At 43.2% G+C, this 18696-nt stretch overlaps 3 protein-coding genes and 1 long non-coding RNA gene across 9 annotated transcripts in view; 2 read left to right on the top strand and 2 right to left on the bottom strand.

Annotated features, from left to right (window-relative positions):
- The window catches only part of APBA2 (amyloid beta precursor protein binding family A member 2), an 88238-nt gene extending 83596 nt beyond the window's left edge, over positions 1-4642 (bottom strand). For 3 of the 5 annotated variants that reach the window (XR_008433199.1, XM_053954627.1, XM_053954629.1), the window contains exon 1: positions 4546-4640. The gene's annotated coding sequence lies outside the window, so the exon portion shown is untranslated. Of the gene's footprint in view, positions 1-4545 lie in introns of all 5 variants that reach the window. The other 2 variants (XM_053954630.1, XM_053954628.1) reach the window with 2 other exon arrangements.
- A 120-nt stretch (positions 4643-4762) lies between these two features.
- Positions 4763-12774, top strand: LOC128794456 (uncharacterized). Its single transcript, XR_008433115.1, has 3 exons — positions 4763-5198; positions 7358-7468; positions 12370-12774. It is a non-coding gene; the product is annotated as an uncharacterized LOC128794456 (long non-coding RNA).
- The window catches only part of MCEE (methylmalonyl-CoA epimerase), a 20039-nt gene continuing 7761 nt past the window's right edge, over positions 6419-18696 (bottom strand). Inside the window, exons 1-3 of one of the 2 annotated variants that reach the window (XM_053954324.1) lie at positions 16740-16844; positions 12781-13118; positions 6419-11332 (exon numbers count right to left, since the gene is read on the bottom strand). In XM_053954324.1, the coding sequence (XP_053810299.1) occupies positions 11180-11332; positions 12781-13118; positions 16740-16770 (522 nt within the window). In that variant the 5' untranslated portion in view covers positions 16771-16844 and the 3' untranslated portion in view covers positions 6419-11179. Of the gene's footprint in view, positions 11333-12780; positions 13119-16739; positions 16845-18696 lie in introns of those variants that run through there. The other variant, XM_053954323.1, reaches the window with a different exon arrangement.
- MPHOSPH10 (M-phase phosphoprotein 10) overlaps positions 18501-18696 on the top strand; it is a 6853-nt gene continuing 6657 nt past the window's right edge. Inside the window, exon 1 of the mRNA XM_053954322.1 lies at positions 18501-18595. Coding sequence (XP_053810297.1) covers positions 18501-18595 — 95 coding nt within the window. The remainder of the gene's footprint in view (positions 18596-18696) is intronic.

Here is an 18696-nt window from a genome sequence, read left to right as displayed (position 1 = left end):
TCAATCTGCCTTTTAAATAATAAAGCAATATCAATTTCTATGTGGCTGAATCTTCATTATTAGGCCCGTAACTAGGAGGGCTATTTCCTGAAGGAAACTTCATCTCACTAATTCAAACCAGACAACTACTCCAAGATACTCCTCATGCAGCTCCCACTGGAAGCCTGGGTTGGTATCAGTAGATGTCTGCATTGCAGAAGTACTACTATTTGAAAATCCTTATCTAGACTGCAAACCTCACATTGGCTATAACTGACATCTTTTGTATACCTTTTTGCCAACTTTCCTTTCCTCTTCATTTCCTTCTATTTCAAAAGAAAATTATCCCTTCATGCATGAGTATACTTCAGAGTTTGCATCTCCAGCAGTATTTCATGTTATTTGAGAACAATGACACTTTTTCCCTGTCATCCCTACCTACAGGGCTTCTAGTTCTTCCTCTTTAGCTTAGGTGGAAGCACCTATTAATCCCAGAGTTTTCCATGCCAGTCTTTGCTCAGCTCTAACTTACTCCTCTTGAAGTGCAAATCACCTTCCTCTACTGCAGCATGTGAATGAAGACAGTAAGTACTGCAACAAAGAAAGGAAAGGAGTGGCATGTACTCAAGTGACACTGCATTTGCCTACCAGCATCAGAAACAAACTGTTCAATCTGTACATTTTTTACCAGTTGTGCAAGGCTTTCCTTCCAAAAAAATACTATTGTTAGCCAAGAGAAGACCCAAGTTCAGATAAAACTGAGAATTCAAATGGAAGTTCTTTTCTCGTGGATGCCATGACAAAACTTGTGGCGCATGTTCAGCTTCTGCAGACAGCAAAAGCCTAAAGCGCTACACACTTCACCAATCACATGGTGCTGTTTTGAGCTGCTTTTCATGCAGCTCTCATGGGTCCTCAGGAAAAAAGAAATCATACATGCAATACTCTTCCCAGTAGACTGAAAGCATTTGCAAGTACTTATAAAGAGCATTTGACTCAGCGACTGCAAGTTTTTTGAAGTCTAAAAACCAGCAAATTCTGATTCTGCTTTCAGTTTTTCCTCTTAACTTGTGAAGCTCATGTGACTGCATCAGTGCTTTATTTTCTTTAGATGTAACAACTACCATTACATCTCTTGATCTCTTGCACAAATGTTGCAAGGCTTTAATTGCCTCATAGTACTGCCAAAAGATATCTCCTAAAAAAAGCTCTTGCTTGCAAGTAGTATGCACTTCTTTTTGTTTATTTCAAGCAAATATCTCTTCCTTGGGAGGCTTATAATAAAGTATTAGTTTGTATCAATGTAATGTACTGTTTCACACATAATAGAAGTTAATATATCATACTGATACTGTATTCCATCTTTGCTGAGATGCACAGATTAGTCCTAGTATTGAAACTCTAAATCTTCTTTTAAAATCTGACTTCTGGAAACATGTCTCCTTCTTGTATCATGTACAGATAGACAAACAGGATCATAACACTTCCGGTTGTTAAGAATGTCAGAGATCTCTTGTCCAACATTCTGCCCAAACCAGGGTCATCAGTGAGCCCTGATCAGTTTGTTGAGGGAATTATCCAGTCTGGTCTTTACAGAGACCATACAACCTCTCTGGGCTACCTGTCTCCATGTACGACTGTCCTTGTGGGACAAAGTATTCTGCTTGTATCCAGTCTGAACCTTTATTTCAACATATGCCTTTTGTCTCTCATTCTTTGGCACATGCCACTGTGTTGAGTCTGGCTCCAGTTCCCTGAGGAATTCTTTAAGGACTGGAAGGCTGCTGTTAGGTGCTCCCATAGCCTCCCTTTCTGCAGGCTGATCAAGCCCCACTCCCTCACCCTCTGCTCAGAGCTCAGCCTCCAGCTCCAGCCACTTCAGTGGCCTCTGCAGAGCCCCAGGTCTTCAATAACTTCCCTGTACTGGAGGGACCAAAACTAGACCCAGGGTTATAAACGTCACTTACTGGGTGCTGAGCAGAAGGGAATAATCAGTTCCCTCAATGTCCTGGCTGTACTGTTGTTCATGCAGACCAGGATGCTCCTGGCTATCTTTGTTGCCAGGGATTGTGGCTGGTTCATGTCCAGTTTGCTGTCCACCAGGACCTCTGGACCTTTTTGGCAGGGCTGCTCCTTGGCCACTACCACTTCAGTGCTTAAAGCATGAAACAACTGCCTTGTTTATTTAAACACAGATTACAAGGGAAATGGATATAAAAAGTCTGCAGAAGCACCTGAACTGTGTTCAAAGACTACAACCAAGATTTGTTCTGAACAAAACCAGAATCCTCCATATGTCTCTCTGTGAGCTGGTAGCTTGGAACAGGTCACTTTCTCTAATTTCTCAACCCTCAGCACAGGAATATTAACTGAAAGATGGTTAAACCATGGTATTTTCATAAATTACTTCTTAGCAAATATTCTTATCAGAACAGCTTGAGAGATGGTAAAATTATGCTTCTTGAAGTGCTTTCTCATGTTCACAGCCTTAAGCAAAGGTTACTTTTTAAAGACCTAGCTTGTTTAAATTCATGTCCAGTCCTCAGCCTGAACCAGCACTAATCAAGTAACTACACAAAACATGCTTTTCGAGATTCCTCCTTAGAACTGTAATACTTTGACCAAAAGAGCTAAGCATCTATGGTTTTTGCAAGAACACTTTTCCTTTACTATCAGAGGATCAAGAGGGAGCAATAACATAGCTGCTGATGCATTTTTAAAAATAGCTTCAGATATTTCCAAGTGCAGATATGGGCTAAACTATCAGAGAATTTAGAAACTCTGACAGTCAGGGTTTACAAGGACAGTTCTGCAGCATGAAATCCTATGAGCCCCAAATGGACTAAGGACAGTGGCTTCGACTTCAGCAGTTTAGCTCTCGCAGAACAACATATGAAAGAAAAGCTCTTTCATCTTGTCTGTCCCATATGGAGAAGAACCAGGATGATAAATTGTCATCTTATGCTTGGCATAAATGTCAATCTTTTGCTTCTCAAACACATAACCTGCACATACTGTATTTTATCTTAAGTGGCAATAAGGACTTAAACTAGAATGCCTCCCCTTTAAAACTATGTTATATTTGAAACACTGTGGCTTACACAGAACCACAAAAAACTATGACAGTAATTGTTTCTTTTCTTCAGTTCTACTTATTAATTAATGAGGGATTCTTGGGTAGCAGGCATAATAGATAAATACCTTTTCTGCAAACAGATTTCCCAGCCCCTCCTGGGAGATTATAGAGCCAAGTAATGCAACTGAAAACACTACTTGCATTTTTCCAACTGGTCACGGTAATTTCAGACTTTTCTTAAACATCACTGCAATGCACATTATCTTTGTACTATACACGTTGTATGATCTCTTATCTTCATTTAAATTTCTTTTCTTGTATGTTCTCACTAGCATGCAACAACCACCAAAACAACACTGAGGATGCAAAGTATGTAAATCTGAAAGCACAGATTGCCAGTTGAGGCAAAATAAGGCAGTCTTTGACTTTCCAAGATGCAGCTCTAAATGCAGTATTCCCTTCCTTTCCCCCACCCCCATCCCTTTTGTTATGGCAATACAAGGCACCACACACACATATTGAAAAAACTGTTCAGTAAGAGGCAAACAGACCATGCTATACTATCTAATGCTGTTTTTCCCAACAAAAATCAGGTATTCTTAATTGAGCACCCTTTTCCTTCCACATCTCATGATGAAGGGAACGGGGAAAGAGCAGATCAAAGGCTCTGATCCCTTTGCTACAGTGGAGACATGAAATCAGAACCAAATACAAACTCCGAGCGATGCTGTATTACAGGAGGGCTCCTCTCGCTTTTCTTTTCACTCTTATTAAGACAAACGGACTTAAGCCTCCCGCCCTCCCACAAAACGCTGACATGATGCGGATGCTGCACGGCCGGTCCCCGCGTTACCCGGAGCCGCCGTCCCGGCACGGCGGGGCTGAGGCGGCCGGGCCGGGCTCGGAGCTCGCACCGTCCCGGGGGAGCCGAGCGGAGCCGCAGCCCAGCCCCGGGGGAGCCGAGCGGAGCCGCAGCCCAGCCCCGGGGGAGCCGAGCGGAGCCGCAGCCCGGCCCCGGGGGATCGCCACCGGTTCTCCCTCGCCCGGCGCGGGGCGGTGGGGACGCCTCCCCGGGCTCAGCAGGGACAAGCGGGAGTGCGGCAGCCCCCCGTGCCGGAGTCCCGCGCCGCCGATCGCGACAGCGCCGGCCGCTCCGCCATGCTGCAGGGGCTCCCCTTCTCCCCGGCTTCCCGTCCGCTTGCGGGCAGCTCGGTTGCCAGGGGATGGGGATGAGGATGAAGATGAGGATGGGATGGGGCGGGGGTAGCCGCTCGCGGGGAGACCAGCCCCCAGCCCCGATTCGAGGGGAGCCCCGGCCGTGCTGGCGCGGGGCGGGGGCGTGCCCGGGGGCTCCCCGCTCCCCTGAGGGGACCCGCGGGATGCTGCCGCACCCCCGACGGAGCCGCCGGTGCCCGCGACGACCCCGGCCGGCGGTCGGTAGGTCGGTCGGTCGGTCGGTTAGCCCCCCGCCCTGCGTCCCCGGTCCTTACCGCGGTGCAGCGGTGGGGCCGGTCCCGAGCAGCGGGGCAGCCGCAGCCGCAGCCGCTCTTTTGTGTGGCTGCCGAGCGCCGCACACCGCGGCGGGCCCGCCCGGGAACCTGCCTGCGCCAGCGCCCGGGAACCTGCATGGCGCATAGCGCCCGCGCCGCCTCACGGCCCCGGCGGGAGCGGGGGGCGGCCCCGGGCAGCCCGGGGGGCTCGGCGGGACGCACTGACCTGTCCGCCATCCACCTCCAGACCCGCGGCCGGGCAATGTGCCAGCTCCGCCTGTGCCGCGCTCGTCAGTGGTGTCCAGCGACAGGACGAATGGCAATGGTCATAAACTGAAGCACAAGTTTCACCTCAGCCTGAGGGAGAACTTCTTTACATTGAGGGGGGCACAGCACTGGAAGAGCTGCCCAGGGAGGGTGTGGCGTCTCCCTCTCTGAAGACACTCCGAACCCACCTGGACGCGCTCCCGTGTCACCTGCTCCAGGTGACCGTGCCTCCCAGCGCGAACAGCTCTGTGACTCAGTGACTGTGTCCAGACGTGGGCACTGAGGAGCGCAGGCCGCGGCCCCGGCCCCAGCTCCCCTCGAGAGCCCCTGGAGCAGCAGCTGCCACAGCGATGTTGCTGGACGCTCGCATCCCGCTGTGGCACTCGGTAAGGCCACTGTATCCTCAGGGTCCTGGTTTGGCGCTGGGCTGCAGCTGAGGGTGTTTTCTGGGAGTCTTCACAGCATCTCTCTGTGAATTACATTCCTGAATGCCATGTCATCCTGCTAGGTGATCACCTCACCTTTCCCTGTTGCTCGAGGTGCTCCAGTGCAACAAAACCCCTAACACCAAAAGTCTGAACATTATAGCAAGGGACAGCACTGGACTCAGTCACGTTCCATCATACGGCCAGATTTATGAGAACAAATCATGATTTTTGTGCCTTGTGCAAATAATACATATATCCACCCCTAAAGTTTAATAATGTAGAATTCAATGTGTACTATTTAAAAGCTCACTGAAGAGGGTTTCTCCAAGAACATTTCTTATGGTGGATGATAAACACAGTTGGTTCCTCAGGCCTTTTATTAGAAAGCTCTAGATATTTTTAGGGCAGCTAGGTGATAGTGACTATTTTGTATATAAAGAATCACATATCTTAGAGCAATTCTGACAGGCTTTGCTAATAATTATGCAAATTTGAGATAGTAGCTAATCTTTCTCACTATAGCAAAAGTAAAAGGCTGTTCTAATGTAATGATACTGCACTGCAATTAGCTAGGTATCGGTGTTTACTGTAATAGCTGTGAGCTCAGTGTGGTGTGTGTTCATTTTGCCCTGGTGTTAGCATCAAGGCACATTCCATGTACATGCAGAGGTCCTTCAAGGAAACACCTTTTTGTGGGGGGAGTTTTTTAATTTTTAGTTTAGTTATTAAGATTTTTGTTAAGACTCTCCATTTACTGCTAAGAGGCTATTTTCTGGCATGGTTTTCTATGGTGATTTTTCCCATCTGTCCCTTTCTACATCCCAATTACTGGACAGATTTTGGTTTTCTTTTGAAGATACTGAAAACTCAAAACATTACCCAAACTGTAATGCATGTATGTTTTACAAAGAACTGCAGTGTATCTACATATATAATCTGTAGGCAGGTTGTTTAAACATTCGTCAAATGATCTTTTAATTCAAATTATTAATTCTCAAAATTGTTAACTTGATGAAACAGCGTCATATACATAATAAAGTCTCACTTTATCAAAATACCAAAACCAGTATTTCCAGCCCAATAGGGCAGATGTTTTCTTTATGAAGTTAATACAGCTGCAAGTATTGCACCACAACTGACCTCTCAAAGACTTCAGAGGTCCCAAAGGGAGTGGGATATAATTTTTTAACTTTTTTTAATTGAAGTTTCTAACAAACATTCTCCCTCCACATCATTTTGGAGACAGTGATTCAGATAGATGGTTACTATAGAAAATTACATACCAAAATGGAAAGTAAAAATAGGGTGCATGATACCAGTCCATGAACATACCTCTCTTACTCTTCAATTTCTGGAAATAATCATTTCCATAAAAGCCAGCCATGGGTGCAGAGTTGGATATTCCCCTTATTTAATGCAAATTGTGCACCATTACATATGCTTTCAGGGTACCTGCAGTTGCAAATCACTTCAGATCTTAAAATTATGTTTTGAACCTGTCTTTATTACTGAAAAAAATGCAATGTTAAAAATAAGTAAAAAATTTCATTAAAGATCTACTTCATAGAAGATTTTAATACCTATTTATTATTTTTCTTTTAGCAGTAACAGTTGAAAGGCCACTTTAGATCTATAAATGCCATTAAATACTTCAAAATGTATAATTACTTTAAAATGTATCAGAGAACTCTTCCTCATTTGTGAATCTATGCTGTGAACATTGCAGTTAGCAATGCTTTTTGACAATATACCAGACAGTGCAAATGAACATTAAAATTGAGAGTTGACATAATTTTATAGATATTTAAGGATTATACAGGATATAAATATCCCTCCTTCACAATAAGATATTTATTTCATAATTTGTTCAAAGTGCTTTGAAAATGCTTGTCAAAGGTAACAGATCTTGCATTCCTAAGTGGTTGAGGTCTTCCATTGCAAAATGTCAGCCCTAGGTTGATTAATTTATACATTGTTGTTAGTTCCCATTTTCATATTAATTAACTAGTTGAACTTGATGAACTTATTCTGTTTGACAGCCTCAATTTGGCCAACATGACAACTGCTTTGGTAAAAGAACTGATATTGAAACAATTAATTCTGAGTTTTTCTCTTAGTTAAGGGTTCTTATGTCCAACAAACCCACGTCACATCACTACAGGAAGAATTCCTTGTAAGAACAGGATCAAACGAAGTGTCAAGGATATCATTGTCCATACACTCCTACTGTAAGTACCTCAACCAGATAACATAAACATCTCCATGAATCATGGTCTTTCTATGAGACTTCAGCTTGATATGGTAATAATGAAAGCAACAGAATTCAGAATGAAATTCGGCTGCATTAATTGCAGTATAAGCATGACAGGAACGGAGTTTTTGCAGAATTGCAAAACTGTAAGGTCAACTTTTAGAAAGCATGCAGTTAGTTCTCAGCATTTTAAGTTTGCTTCTAGGTTTGTCTCATCATAAGGAATTGGATTCATTCTGCAGCCTGTTCACCTCCTCCCACCTAGGAGTGACTTGAGGATTGCAGAGAGGAAGTAAAAAAAGATACTTTGCATCATTTAATTATGAGCTCTTTAGTTGCCTGAGTAATGTTGATGGAGTCCAGAAAAATGTGTCTTGTCTGCCTTAGGCAGCATAAAATGGGAACACGCTTCAGCTCAGAGGGGAATAGAGGCACATGGAGAGATTGGAACAGGGAACTTGCACTTGACAAATGGCACAAGCGTGAGAAAATTTACTGGCAAAATACTAACACTCCATCTTCTGAGAAGCTTGACATTATCAGAGAAGAAGGTTTTGCTGTTTTAAAAAATCCACCAAAAAGACAAAACCCAAAAAAGATGAAATACTGTCAAAGCCTATTTTCCTTCCAAGACAATCAGGCTCCAGTTACTTGAATCACTGCTGTTCTTCCCAGAAGTTGTATAATGGTGCAACAGGGGTGTATTGTTAAATGTCCCTCCACTGAAAGGAGCAAATCACAGCTCTCTCGTTCCCCAGTTTCCATCCCTGAATTTCCACTGTTCTTCTGGGTGCTACTCCCCTCTTATAATCATGGTAGTGACAAAGAGTAAGGCCCATGTATGTAAGCCCTGTCCCAACCCCTTGGTAAGTCAGAAGAACAACTTGTGAAGGCTGCCTGCTTTAAGGTGAAGGACTACACAGTTGATAGGGGCTGATTCTGTTCCCACTGAAGTCTAAGGGAGTTAAGTTTATGAACAGGAAACCTCTCTCAGTTGTAGCTGTCTTCAGATCAGATGTAGCTGTAGCTCCCTTGGCTATTCTCTAGGTCTACAGCTCCAGAAGGGGAAATTCTCCTGTCCTGTAGCACACAACCAGACAAGTAAGGGGGTCTGAGCCCATCAAATTTTAAGAGCTTGTGAGAACATGATCTAGTTTTATGTACTGACTAATTTGCAGACCTAAACTCTCTTTTGCAGGGCTGGGGTTGTGTGTGTGTGTGTTGGCATTTTCTTGACTTCCACCTTAGGAATAGTCAAAAAAGGTATGAACTGTGAGACAGGAGCACGACTTAGATACAAGGAACAAAATGCATCAGCTGACTTAGAGCTGGGAAACCCCATGTCAGTCAGTCAGGAAAATTGCTGATTACTAGCTAAAAAGTAATACAAGCCTCTTTCTGCCAAGATAGGGAGCACAATCATCAGGTGGAGGAGGTGTTTACTTAAAAATCTCTGTTCTCTAGCGCTACCTTACAGGCACACAGTTTGTGGTAATTGGGAGTGGGGCTGCAGCCCAGCCTCATCCCCAGTGGGTTCAGCTGTGAAAAGCAGGTGAGCAGCACTGACAGCAATGAGCCATGGGAGTGCCAGTGTCTGTTCCCAACCACCAAAGGGAACAGAGGGCACACAGGTGCAATGCATCAGCATGAGGGGCATGAAAGGTTGGGCTAAAGAACAAGAAGGGCAGATGCGTTCAGCCTTCTGCAGTGGCATGGTGTTACTCTATGTGGGCAGATGCCTGAAGCCTTCTGATGAGGTATGGTGTTACTCTGTATGGGTGAATGCTTAAAACCTTCTGAAATTATATGGGGATACTCTGTGTGTTGTGGCTGTCTCAACTCTGACATATGCTGTGACACTACCTCAAGCTGCTGACTCTGATATGTTGACAGATTTCATACACGGAAGTCCATCTCCTTCAGACAGGACAAAGAAATGGAGAATGAGCCATGAGAGGACTGTTTCTGTTGCACCAAACTAAGATTACTTGGTTTAAAGACTTCTATTCAATTATCTTAACCAGTGAGGCTTTTAGTATTGGCATTTCTATGCTGGTTTTGCAGAAAAGGTGCCTTCTTGTCTTTGACAGAAAGAAATGACAAGAGCAGCTTTGCTCAAAGAGTATCTCCTAGAATGGCCAAATCATATTTCAGGAATATTAAATCATTCTGCATTTCCTTCATAAGCCTTAGGATTTGTAAATTTAAACAGTTTAGAATTTAGATCACAAACTACCCTCTAAGCAGTGATTTGATGAAATGTAGGAATCCTGTGTTTTTCTTAAAATATGATAGAAGGAGTATTTATTTTGGGTACAAAACTATCTTGTTAAAAAGAAAAAATCATGGCTTTGTAGAGATTTTTTTCAGAAGTAAAATTCATGAGGAAATGTCATGTCTTTAAAAACATGTTTAAATCTCAGGTCAACATTACATTTGTATTTTGTTGCTGCAAACGTGACATACATTACAAATAATTCCATTAAGTAAAAAGTTGCCTACATTAAGATGATCTCTGTATCAAGCTGAAGGTTCTTACTGCATATGCAGAGATGTAGGAAAATTTAAAATTCAGACTGTAGTTAAGCTAGGAAAGTATGACTTTTTAAGACTTGAGAAAACTCAAGAAATAGCAAGTCCTATTTCTACAGCCGAAATGTCAAAACAAACCTATAAAAGAAAGTCTCAGGAAAAGACTGCTTGGGTAATATGCACCAATAAAGTGAAGTCTGTTCATAAATAAGTTAACAAAACTGCCTGCAGCCTGTGACATCAGCATACTGGCATGGTCTTTAATGCTAACAACTGTACAGAAGCAAGACTTACGTGGAGCGTGTTTGCTGCTGATTTTGTAAGTGCTTCTGCACAGGAAAACCTTATTTGTAAAGTAAGTGAAAAGATTAATTACTGCTTGTTCATGTCTCATCAAGATGTCCTTCTATGGAGAATGCCTGGGAAAAAAAAATTAAAACCCTAAAATTGAAAAAATTAAAATGTCACAACTGCATTACAATGTGAAATATGTATCAGGCAAGTAGCTTTCAAGTTCTCTTCTTGCATTGCCTGCATATCCACAAAGTTCATAAAACAACTAAATGATGATTTATGCATGGTAACTTCTTTGGCAGTAATTGTTATGCCAAGAAAAACTTATTTACTGATTGCAGACATCCATACAATAATATATGGGTTTTTTATTGCATGAACCAATCAAACAGTGTGAAGCACAGATGGTGAATAGTGAAAAGAGAAAACACAATCTTTGTTTTCCTTTATTTCTAAAGAAAATGTCTAAGCTATATTGTTGTCACTGGGAAGTGGGTCTCTGCTCTGAAATGTAGAGCAAAATAATGCAGCTTGACCTAGAAACTGTATCGTTTCTGTGGCTACAGAGGTAAAATCTTGCTGCAAACAAGCAACAAAAAATAAATCACTATGGTACATATGTAACTTAGCTCATGTATTTGTGTTTAGAATCACAGAGCATTCAATAAATGCCAACATATTCGATCAGTAACACCAGCAAAGACAGACCCTAAATCTGTAGCACTATTTCAGTACTCAAAAGCTGTACTTCATCCATGGGAACTTCAATGAACTTGTAAAGACTGAATACCACATCAATATTCCCAGCACCACCTCAGGAACTTCACAACTCTTCTATTGTTTCATTTATGAATATTGCAGCTCAAGCTTGCTCAAGTTCCACAAGGACTCCATGGCAATCTTTAGGGTGAAGAAAAATCACAGGTTTGCCATGTGCACCTATTTTTGGCTCTTCACTCAATACTCGTATCTTTTTTTTCTTCAGTTCTGTCATAGCCGCTTTTATGTCATCAACCTTTTAAAAAAGATACAGTTCACACAAATTAACATATTGCACTGTATTATGCAGATTTTACATTTAGGAGCAATAACAATTCCTTATTGAAATGTTATTTCTAAGTTCTAATATAATTCTGAAAATAAGTTATAAACCATTTTAAAACATCTAGTATTAAAACTGGCAGGAGTTTGCATTTGTTATTTGAAGATTTTATAAAATACCATTTAATGGATTGTGCAATATTTAAGAAATTAATAAACAAAATCACTCATGCACAAAGCATTTTTTTTTGTTGTTACTTCATAAGGACTCCATAAATAATCTAAATTCTGCATTACTTTCTGCTCTCAATAACTAAAGAAAAATACCTGCCTTTATAAGTGATGACTCATTATATGCTGGTGAAAAAGGGAGGGCAGTGGGCAGAAGGTAAAAGTCCCTTTTAAATTTATGTATTCTCCTTCTGAGGAGGTTAAAGTTCATAAAGTTTCCTAAGGAAAAAAGCTTGTAATAATCAAAAATGTATCCAGATGTGGTCTTCCTATTGAGCTTAACTATAATAATAGCCATTAAAACAGTATTTCAGTACAGTTTCCTACAGAAATATGTAATTAACAAAATATGCCTATACTGTGCACTGTGATCTGAAGTTCTGATGTCATGTCATCTAATGAAATTTGAGTTTTCTCAAACTTAAATGCATTCATTATTTGAAATAATATTATTTACCCTCAGTTCAGAAAATTCAATAGTCAGTAATCAATAAAGACCTAAAATTAAAATATCGCTGTTATTTTTGAAGGCTGAGGTGTCTGGACATAATTTGGTGAATAAACTCTTCTCCCAGTGCCATGGTAGGGAATTCCTAGCTTTAATCCAGAGGAACAGACATCACCTATTTCCTACCCATTTGCAGTAGTTTTGTCCATGAATATCCCAAACTCACTACAGTTCTTCCTACACACAACTACCAGACTGCAAAACAGAAAGGAATGACTGTCAAATTACCTAAACTAGAAAGGCTACATGTGACAGATTCTTTCCCTGAATAGAAAAGCCACAGCAGCTGCTGCTCCTGTCCTGCAGAGATGGCCTGAAGAGGAGTGTGGGCTCAGCTGGAATGAGCCCCTGCATCCCCAAGGATGAGAGACAGTAAACAGCGGGAAGCCTTTGGGTGCATCTGTGTTAGAAGAGTACCAGGCTTGGATTGCTCTCTTACTCTACTGTATCCAGCACGGTTTGCACTGCAGGTATTAAATCTGGTCAGAAGCAATTAAATTTCTTCTTAAAACACTTAACTTTTTTGAAACAATTCACCTATCAAAACATCTGTCTAAATTTTCCTTTGTATAAGAGAGAAATATGACAACCTTATATGTTAGTTCTTGTCACAGGTCAAACTTATTAAAATATGCATACTTGATTGTATCTATCTTATTACAAGAAATATTATGTTAAAATACCTCAATGCAGATATGATGCATTCCTCCAGTCTTGTTTTTTTGCAGGAAGCTTGCAATTGGACTTTTCTCTCCTAAAGGATGTAGAAGTTCCAGCTTGGTATTTCCCAGCTCCACAAAAACAGTGTAGACACCATGTTCAGGAAGAGCAACAGTCTCACTCACCTGGGCTCCCAACACATCTTTATACAAGGACTGAGCTTTCTCCAAATCAGGCACTGCAATTGCCACATGGTTAAGTCGGCCCAGTTTCCACAAACAGCTTGGAATGCTTTGTGAGAAGGACTTTGACGAGAGAATTCGTACTGTGGGAGCAGAAGTCTGCAATCTGCTAAGAAGCCCTGAAAAACAAGTGAACAGCACTGACACGATGCTTTTGAGACAGTCTCAGTGCCTGCTCTTTCCCCTATAAAGGCCTGCAGAGCTGCCAAGTCATTGGCACATCCTCGTGCAATGCTCAGGGTAGGCTGAGAGCAAGGAAACAGTTACGTTGTTTTCAGACTAAGTAAATATTCAGAAGTATTAAAGGAGTAATAAATAAAAACCTAAAGCAGACTCAAATATGTTGTAAATCCTTACATATGCCTGTTGAAAAGAGGAAAACAGGACTAATTGTAAAGGCCAACTGTATAATGTGTTTAAAAGTGACTTTTGAAATTTTCAGAGCTTCTTATGAAATAGAGAAAGAAACAAGGATATGCCTATACATCTCAAAATTATAGCAAACAAAAAGATCACAAAAAAGATGTAAAATAAGGGTATTTACAAATTAATTACCTTAAAAATTAATCTGTCAGTACTAGAATCTAAAGGGGTTGGGGGTGAGGAAAAATTGCAACAGTATCAGTTGTTTCTAGAACCAAAATTAGAATTAAAGGACATAGTCATAAAAACCACATTATAATTCCATGCCAGTTTGCTTTAGGCAAAGTCAGAGCCTCAAGGCCAAGCTAGAGGCATCTTAGCCTTTTGGGAGTCTTTGAGGCATTCTTTGCTTTAAAAAAAGCACAAATGTGCTATTTTGCTAAGAGATTGTGCCAATGATGCGCTGAGATTCTGGATGCTTTGCAACACACTCAGAATAGATAGCCTGGCTGGGCTCTTGGTACTCTGTAAGGTCAGTAATAGCTGTAATTAATTAAATCAGCTTTGCTTCACAGTATGGAACTGAGAGCTACCATTCCACAGGAAGTCACGATTCTACAGTTACCAGTTAATTTTTCTTCAAAAACTGATAAACCCTTAAACCTAAGTCTTTCTGAGCATGGTGCTGTGATGGAGGAAGAAATGTTTGCATGTATTTGACACTTAAAATTACAACATGCAATGTGCATATTAGCAAAGACTCGGTATCACAAAAGTAAGTCTATTCACAATCTTTTGATGATAGTAAATCAACATCCTGCATTAAGTATTTCCAGAAGCTTGTCCAGTGCTGCAAGTAACTGCTCTGCAGTATTTCTTGCCAGGCTTTCACACAGTCCATTCTGTCATCTCCTTCATCACAGCCAGAAGTTCTGGACAATTCTTTTACTTGGTACCTTCAGGCTATCATACTGGTATAGGACAGCAACTGCTTTTCAATTTCTTACATGTTAAAAAAAATCCCTTTGACATTTCCACACGAAAAATAAATTTTTGTTTTTCAAATGTCTGCGCAAGAACTTTTGTAGAAACACTTGCCATGTCAATGCAGCTGAATCAGGATGAACCACGTTATTCCGTGAGGGAGCAGTACTGTGCAATGCCTCAAATGCATGAGGTAAAAACATGCATGATTAAAGGCAGGCTAATTAACTAACACAGGGTTTGACAGTTAACCAGAGTAAATAAATGTGTTACAAAAGTAACAACCCCCAATATCTGCTATCCAGTCTTTCCTGCCCACTTAAGCTTCTACTGAAGTAGCTGGGTTTTGTACTGTAATTTCTTAAGACATGATGCAATTCTTGCTGAAGCAAGAGATATTTTTCCACTTGGAGGAAGGCAGTATTCTCTAAATAAGAAAAATCCTTTGAAAGAGAATGATCCCTTGCTATATAATTTATTAAGTGTTCCAGAGCCTTTTACTGTTTTATTTTTCTTCCAAATATTAACAGGCTGCAGTTCAACAGAAATACTACTAATGTAGATATGTTTTTCAAGCAGTCTTTACTAATGGAAAAGCAAAGATTTTCCCATTCTTTTACATCTGACATCTATAGTTCTTGCTGTGCTTCACACAGGGCATATGACCACAGTTATTGACAGTTACTGTTATTTAATTTGGTCTTTTCTATTTCAAATAAATAGACAAAGACACAGACTGTTTGTTACTCAACTATTTGTGAAGCACTAGCAAAAATAATAGAAAATGCTCTTTCTTAGGGGTTCTGCCCCAGAAATATTTGATTTCTTGTGTGGTTTCCTGGGAAGACAACAGACTGAAAAAGTGAAGGATATTCCTAGGATTCTTGTAAAGTCAAAGATACTTAAATGCTCACTCATATAAGCATTTATTTTATGAAGTCTTGTGAATTTATCCTAGCTCTAGTCAGATGCATACAGAGTATTAATTTTAAATTCATAATTGAATTGACTGAGATTAAACAAAAAGTGTTTGTGGTTTTTTTGCATTATCTAGATTAGTAACTACATAGATTACTTAAAATTCTAATCTTCTTCTAACCCAATAATCAAAAATGGCCCTGCAGTGAAAAAGAAAACTTTTCAGCAAACTTCACACTGAAATCCCATCATCTCCATGTTTCCAGGAAAGAAACAGTTGCATTTATATATACATCACAAAAATTAGTTCTATAGTATATACCCTTCTTCAGCTTCATTTGAAGACTATTCTTAAAATTGATCTATTTGGGGGTCATTCTATTGATGATTGACTGATCTACTTGTAGTATGCACATCAGACTTTAAATATACAATTGTACCAAGTAAGGGTTACATTCTTTAACCGAGCAGATTATGAAGTAACAAGTCTGAAGTACCCCATAAACTGAGATCTTCACCCTTTAAATGTTTATTCGTAGCCTTGTTTTTTGCTTCTGTTGTGGAGCAGTGTTCATTGACTTAATCAAGGAAACTAAGGAATCAAATACAAGCCATATCCAACTGAACTCAGTCACGTTCTCTATGGGAAGGTTTTACAACAGTGGGTTGCAGTAAGAACCTTGTCACGGGCACTGTTTTATCGTCACTCTTTTCAGGTGGAGACAAACTCCCAAAGCATGGAGAGGCTGCTGTTAGCATAGGGAATCTGGCACATAGGGGCTGTGTGTTCACTCTCTGGACCAAATGGAGAAAGGGCATAGTATGGTCATTCTTAAATTCCAGCAATTTCAAGGTAGTGTGAGCCTCTTGGGAACTCTGGAAGCCATCTGGGCTCACAGTACTGCTCTGCTCTGTGCGGGACGGGGCTTTTGGGAATCAGATGGGCTCCACAGCTCAAGGGAACTGAGTCTCAGTGTGCTGTGGCTCTTGTTCCTTCCTTCAAAGTGCAGTCATACAAAGGTGTTTTCATTCCCAGTATCCTACTGATTGATCACTGACAGCATTGAGCCTCACTTTTCTCCTGGTCTGGGGCTACCAAGTAAAATGGTGTGGTTTAGGTATTGTGAGTTTAACCTGCTCTACCAGAGTTAGCAGTACAGGTTATTATCATAAACGGGAAATTATTTTCAATTTCACCTCCAAACCACATCTCAAAAAAGACAAGTTCCTCCTTGTACCTTAAGTTTACCCTATGCAGCTAATGTCAGTCGTTAATGTGCCCGTCAGTTGGATCGGGAGAACTTGTTTTTATTTACAGACGCGGCAGCTTCGTTCGGCCTGCGAAGCTCTCACGGGGAGATCCGCCGGGCCGGAGCACACACCGAGACCCACGGCCGCCCCGTGCCGGCCCCGCCGCCGCCGCCCGCGCTCCCGCCGCCCTTCCCTCCGCCCTGCTCGCCGCCGCCCCGCGTTACCGGCCGCTCCGCGCCGCAGCACCGCCGCCATCTCAGCGCCCGCTCGGCCGCGGGCAGCACCGCCCTCCCCGGCACCGCTCCGCGCGGGCCCGGCGCCAGCGCGGCGTGTCGGCAGCGCTGTGTCACGGGAGGGGCCGTGCCCGCCTGCACAGCGCCATGGGAGCTGCGGGCGGCGGCCCTGCCCTCGCAGCGGCCCTGCCCTCGCAGCGGCCCTGGCCGGGCACTGCCCGGATCTGGGAGAGAACGTGCGAAAGAGGCCTGCTGTAGAAAGGGGCATTTGCCGAGGAAGTTTTCTGAGCAAATTCCACAGAATCAGTTAGGTTGGAAAAGACGACCGAGTTCACCGAGTCCAAACTCTTACTGAACACACTTTTGTCAACTAAACCAGAGCTCTAAGTGCCACATCCAGACCTCCCTTAAACACCTCCAGGAACAGTAACTCCACCACCTCCCTAGGCAGCCCATTCAAGTATCTAATCACCCTTTCTGAGAAGAAATTTCTTCTGATGTCCAACCTGTCCAACCTGTCCCCTGGTGCAGCTTGAGACCATGTCCTCTTGTCCTGTCGCCAGGACAAGTGACACCAGGACGGTGTCTGGCTGGATCCTCCAGGTGTAGGGACTTCTAGAGGGCAATAAGGTACACCCCAAGCTGCCCAGCTCCCTCAGCCACTCCTCATCCGACCTGTGCTCCAGTTACTTTTCCAGGTCTGTTGCCATTCTCTGGACTTGCTCCAGCATCTCAATGTCCTTCCTGAACTGAGGGGCCCAGAACTCAAGGGTGGCCTTACCAGTGCAGAATACAGGGGAAGAACCACTTCCCTGGCCCTGTTGGCCACGCTGTTCCTGATACAGACCAGGATGCCATGAAGCATTGTGCCAGAGACTCAGGACAGTGAGCAGGCTGTCTGCTGATGCTGCACTCTTGCTGTGTCAGGCATAGCACACTGCGAGTTGCTGAGATATAAGTATCTCGGTACATAAACAGCTTGTGCCACTTCAAATCTTAATTTCTGGCATTGCAGGGCATTCTTTTCTCTGCACTAAAAAGACTTCATGTATTAGTTAGGAAAGAAACATGAAAGCGGCAGAGGCAGAAGCAGTACTGAAGTTAAAAGGTTAGTCATAGTTTTGGATCACGTTGCACAAGGGCTGTGTGGGTGGCTGAAAACACAAGGGTCTGTAGGTGTAGGGCTTAATTTGACTTTATAAAATAAACCTTAAGAAACTACATGATGTAAGAGGGGACTTGAAGAGCATTGGGCAGTGCTGTGTGGATGGTGAAGGGTGTGTGTGTGTGTGTGTGCCTCGTTAGCCTGAACTTGTAGACACCAGGTAAGATCAGGTGTTTTGCCGGCACAATCAGCTGGAAATGTGCAGCTCCAAAATAGCCCTTGTATCTAGGTCAGAGATTCAAAACTGTGAAGTAAGATGACTGTAGGCTCACTATATTTAGAGCAGGTTTCCCAGTGCTGATGCAAATCCCAGTCTGCAGCAACACCGCGCCCTTCCCAGGGCGGGAAGCAGCAGCCATCGGGCATGACTGCCATACCATGCTGGGGGTTCTGGGAGAACGAGGCGCTTCTAACAGAAGGCTGGGCCAGGGGGCGGGGATGCCACGGCTCGGGAAGCGGGGCGGGGCAGAGCTCCGCGGGCGGAACCACTGTGTGCGGAACCTTGGCGGCGGCCGCGGGAGCCGCCCGGGCCTGAGCGCTGTGCCGCGCGGCGGAGGCGGCGCCGGGGCCCCACGTGTGCCGGGGCGATGGCGGCGGTGCCGGGCGTCCCGGGGATCCAGGGCATCCAGACGTGCCTCAGGGTGGCGGGAGCAGCGGCGGCGCGCCCCGAGTGCTTCCTCAGGTACCGCGGGGTGGCGGGGGGAGGCATTGGTAGCCCTAGAGAAAAACCTTCTACACCTACCCAGGTGTAAAAGTTGAGGAGTGAGGCGGTGGAGAAGCGCA

This window comes from Vidua chalybeata, chromosome 13 (assembly GCF_026979565.1).
Source record: "Vidua chalybeata isolate OUT-0048 chromosome 13, bVidCha1 merged haplotype, whole genome shotgun sequence".
Taxonomy (NCBI): Eukaryota; Metazoa; Chordata; class Aves; order Passeriformes; family Viduidae; genus Vidua; species Vidua chalybeata.
This window is presented reverse-complemented; position numbering and strand designations above follow the sequence as displayed.